This window comes from Tarenaya hassleriana, unplaced genomic scaffold, assembly GCF_000463585.1.
Source record: "Tarenaya hassleriana unplaced genomic scaffold, ASM46358v1 Cleome31, whole genome shotgun sequence".
Classification (NCBI taxonomy): Eukaryota; Viridiplantae; Streptophyta; class Magnoliopsida; order Brassicales; family Cleomaceae; genus Tarenaya; species Tarenaya hassleriana.
The window spans coordinates 700,359-704,515 of NW_010966274.1; the positions used below are offsets into that span (position 1 = coordinate 700,359).

Below are 4,157 nucleotides of genomic sequence, written 5' to 3' on the forward strand. Positions count from 1 at the left end.
TTTTTGTTTAATTATTAAAATATATTTTAGTGGAAATTCTTTGCTCCACCACTTACTTACACTTGGTTGTTGTGTTGTGGATTGCCATATTCCTCGTGTCGAATACATCAATTCGATTATATTTTACAAAAAAATAAATTATATTCTAATTAAGTTTGAATTGTTTTTTGCTTAGATTCATTTACTTGAATTTAGTTTGGTTTCAATTTTTTTTTGTCTAAATTCTGTTTGGATTCAAATCTGGTTTAGACTGTTTTCGAACTTGATTTCTGTATTAAATTTGATTTTTTATATTAGATTTGAATTAGCTTTTATATATTTTTTTGTAATTGGGTTTTTATATATTCCTATATTAAGTTTGGTTCGAATATAATTTTATATGTTTAATCGAACCCGTATAACAACTTTAACTAAAATTCATACTATGTGACATCCTCATATATATATATACATATATATATAATACCAAATATCCGGATATACCAATTTATAATATCTTTACAAATTTCTCTAAGGACAAAGGAACACTAACTTCTTAAGGTTTATTTTAATTAAAAGATTTTAAAAAAAAAACTCGAATAAAATTTGTCCATGAATGGTAATGGGAGCTAATCAAACGACAACCTCGGATGAACTCTTTGATCACTCATGTCCTTTCACGACTTAGCAAAACTATAATTTATTCGCCAAAGTACAACAACGGTTGTGTATAAATATCATATCTATATACATTAAAAAAATAATGATTTTGAATCCTGAATAGTAATGAAGATGATGAACAAGAAAACTTGAAGAACAGGCTGTGAGGTTAAAAAAAAAAAAACTGGAAAATGTGTGGTAGAGAATGAAAATGGCTGTAATGGAGAGCCCATGAAGAAGAAGAAGAAGAAACCCTAGAAAAAATTGGTAGGGTTTCCTTCCTTCATGAGCCTTTGAATGGAATCTCACAATAATGTAGAAGGCAATGAAGCTTTCCTGTGCCTCGAACTCGATCTCCGATCTCTCCCACGCCTCCTAACGGGAGTCGTGTTCACGATCCTTTCCCTTACTCGGCTTCCGTATGACAATTTCCGGGGCAAGTCGCCGTTCAAAGGCGGTGGAGGAGGATTATTCGCCACGGGAGCTCGTCTCCTCGCCAACATCTCTTGCTCCGCTCGGTGATATCTCTGCAGTCAAACGGATGAAACGGTAATATTAATGATACCTAACGGAAATTAACACGAATATGTATCGAACTCGCAAGGCATGATCATGCAGAGATTCACTAAATTTGGGATCTGATGCAAAAAGGGCTTGGAAGTGGTAAGAACCGACACAAAGTTTGAGCCTTTATAACCAGAAATGGAACAATGTGCATAAAAGGATAACCCGAATCGCAAAGTTCCGTTGGGTATCGTTAAAACGGTAATACTAGCGATACCCGACAGAAATAACCTGAATATGAATCAATCTCACCAGGCATGATCATGCAGAGCTTGACTAAATTTGGGATCTTGATGCACAAAAACTGACACAAAGTTTGAACCTTTATGGTAACTTTCCAAACCAGAAACAAACCATGGGCATAAAAGATTCACCTGAATCAAAACTTTATGAACCACAAATTTCCTTTGGGTATCAATAAAAGGGTAATATTAACAATACCCAACGGAAATAACCCGAATATGTATCGACCCTTTTAACGATACCTAACAGAAATAAACCGAATATGTATCATCTCACTAGACATGATCATGCAGAGGTTCAGTAAATTTGGGATCTGATGCAAAATAAGGCTTGGAAGTGGTAAAAACTGACAAAACTTGAGGATTTATGGCACCTTTCCAAATCAGAAACGAAACTATGTGCATAAAAGAATCACCTGAATCACAAAGTTCCGTCTTTCGCAGTCCAGGAACATATTGAGGGTCCAGTTCGTTTTGGCGGAAATCTTATCTCTCACGGTTGAGAAACTGATTTGATCTCGGGAAGTGAAACGGTCCACTTCATTGAACCAGAGGCAAGTAAATAGGTTACTGATGGGAACATGCTCTCTTATAATGACACAGCCTTCTGGAACATCTGTGCACAGCCAATGGGTATAAGATATAAGCTCTTGATTCCACAAAGGGCAATTCAAAAGACACTCAGATAACTACGGGAATGACACTTACCGCTTGTGATCGGGAGCTTTGCCACGGAATATGGGGTCAAACCTTCGTTCTTATAGAAATTCACTTGGAAGTCGATAGAAGCGTTGTCATATTTACCAGCGGCTTTATTTGCTTCAGCTTCAACCAGTACATCAAACCGTCTGTAATGTCTCGATATTGCAAAGGTGGCATTTTTCCTCCATAAGAACCTGAAAAAAGCGACGTTGGATTATCGAGGCATAGACCCATTCGAATCTTATAAGAAAGCTTAAAACTTTTAAAGTTTTACATGATTAACCATCATACAATAAGAGAGCTCAAACCATAAGCACATACAATTAGGATGAACTAGTTTCTATCTAAAAGAAAAAAAAAAGCATAAACCCTACATTAGATATCACATTAAAGACTAGTGATATCATTGAGGTAGAAAATCTCAAGAGAAAAGCAAGATATATATGAAAACAATATACCTCTCAAGGATTTGATACGGATCTACAACCAGCTCAAGCTTCCCGTCAATCCATATCGAGAAGCGAGCATTTGGGAATAGCCTATGCACCAGAAGCTTCGGCACCTGTCCATGAACGGAGCTTCGGTAAATATTATAACTCAAATCTATCTAATTTAGGTAATCAGTATACTTGAAATTTCTTCTTTCGCTTTTCTATCTAAGAACAGGTTCCCACTCTCCTATACTTACAAAATGGATAAGCACTTCGACCCGACACAAGCCATTCTTTCAGAAGAGAGGTCCATAAATAAGACCAATAATCACAGTGTGATGACAATACGACATACCTTTCCATTGCGTCGTCCATCTGAATAAGGAAGATTTTGAACAACAACAATTCTCCAGATCCCTATTTTCTTGGTGCTGTTAAGGCCTCGTTCTCTCTTCAGAAATTCACGAGTTTCTTCATCGACAAACATGTAGAAACATGCTGTTTCTTCGGATTGCTTACTGATATTTTGTGGTTCTTTTACATCGTCAAAAGCGCCTGAAAAGAAGAGGAGATTTCTTCACGACACCATAACGAAGGGCAACAAAGCTTACTGGAGAGAAAAAGCATCTTTTCAAACTCTACCAAATACAGCTGAAGCAACAACTATCCCGCGGCACTGCTCCATCTCAAGAAGGTCAGCCTCGTCAATGTCGAATCCAGTTCCACGTCCAGGTTGAGGTCCTTTGACAAATCTAGCAGAGATTTTATGAATAAAATTGTGAAATTTACAAAGATGAATACCGTTTAAGCATCTAACAGTCAAAAGCTGGCATGCAGACAAATCGGAACAGAACAAAAGGACACTTACCCACAGTGTACGCTCATTGTTTCTTTAATGTCAAAAGAATCGTTCCTCTGCTTCAACGTAGGATAACCACCAAATTCAGACCCTCCAAACTCTGTTTCTTTGTTTATCGGTTGCTCATATATATAACTTAAGCTCTTAAGAACAGGGGAAAATGACGGAACTTTTGGCATCAAGGCAACCGCTTCTTCTACCGGAAGGTAACAGACTGGGCATGCTGAAATCAACACAAGATATACCAGAGCAATACAAGCTTACCCACCATCTTGAAAAAGTATAGTAAAGCTCGGAGCTTTCTAACATCAAAACAAGACGAATCTTGTAGTGATCACAAAAAAGAACAAAAATGATACAGAAAAGTAACAAAATGGAAAGGAGACCAAAAGAAATCATGAATTAAATCTTACGCCGTGGTCCGGTTCTTTTTTTGTCTGCTGGTGGGGGAGGTAATGTGAAACTGTTACATGGATGTCCTTGTGGAAGTGTATAGCCAAGAAAATACGAAGGAGGAGGAGGAGGGAATACGGATATGTCTACCACAGAGGATAGATTTCGGTTATAGCTGCTTTGCTGAGAGTCAAGGTCATTTACAGTCGAGTTTCCGTTCAATTGCAAGCTCTGAGGTCCTTGAACTTCTTGAGCATCTTCACCTGTAAAATCAAATAACGACCATATGACGCCAAATCAATCAGCAGGACTCAAAACCCTAAACAG

The 4,157-nt window shown here is 37.4% G+C and overlaps 1 protein-coding gene across 1 annotated transcript in view; it reads right to left on the bottom strand.

The window, feature by feature from the left end:
• Positions 1–663: 663 nt before the first annotated feature.
• The window catches only part of LOC104820544, a 5,232-nt gene continuing 1,738 nt past the window's right edge, over positions 664–4,157 (bottom strand). Inside the window, exons 2-9 of the mRNA XM_010551018.2 lie at positions 3,851–4,093; positions 3,447–3,660; positions 3,221–3,330; positions 2,934–3,133; positions 2,606–2,709; positions 2,154–2,341; positions 1,862–2,061; positions 664–1,166 (exon numbers count right to left, since the gene is read on the bottom strand). Of these exons, the coding sequence (XP_010549320.1) occupies positions 945–1,166; positions 1,862–2,061; positions 2,154–2,341; positions 2,606–2,709; positions 2,934–3,133; positions 3,221–3,330; positions 3,447–3,660; positions 3,851–4,093 (1,481 nt within the window). The 3' untranslated portion in view covers positions 664–944. The remainder of the gene's footprint in view (positions 1,167–1,861; positions 2,062–2,153; positions 2,342–2,605; positions 2,710–2,933; positions 3,134–3,220; positions 3,331–3,446; positions 3,661–3,850; positions 4,094–4,157) is intronic.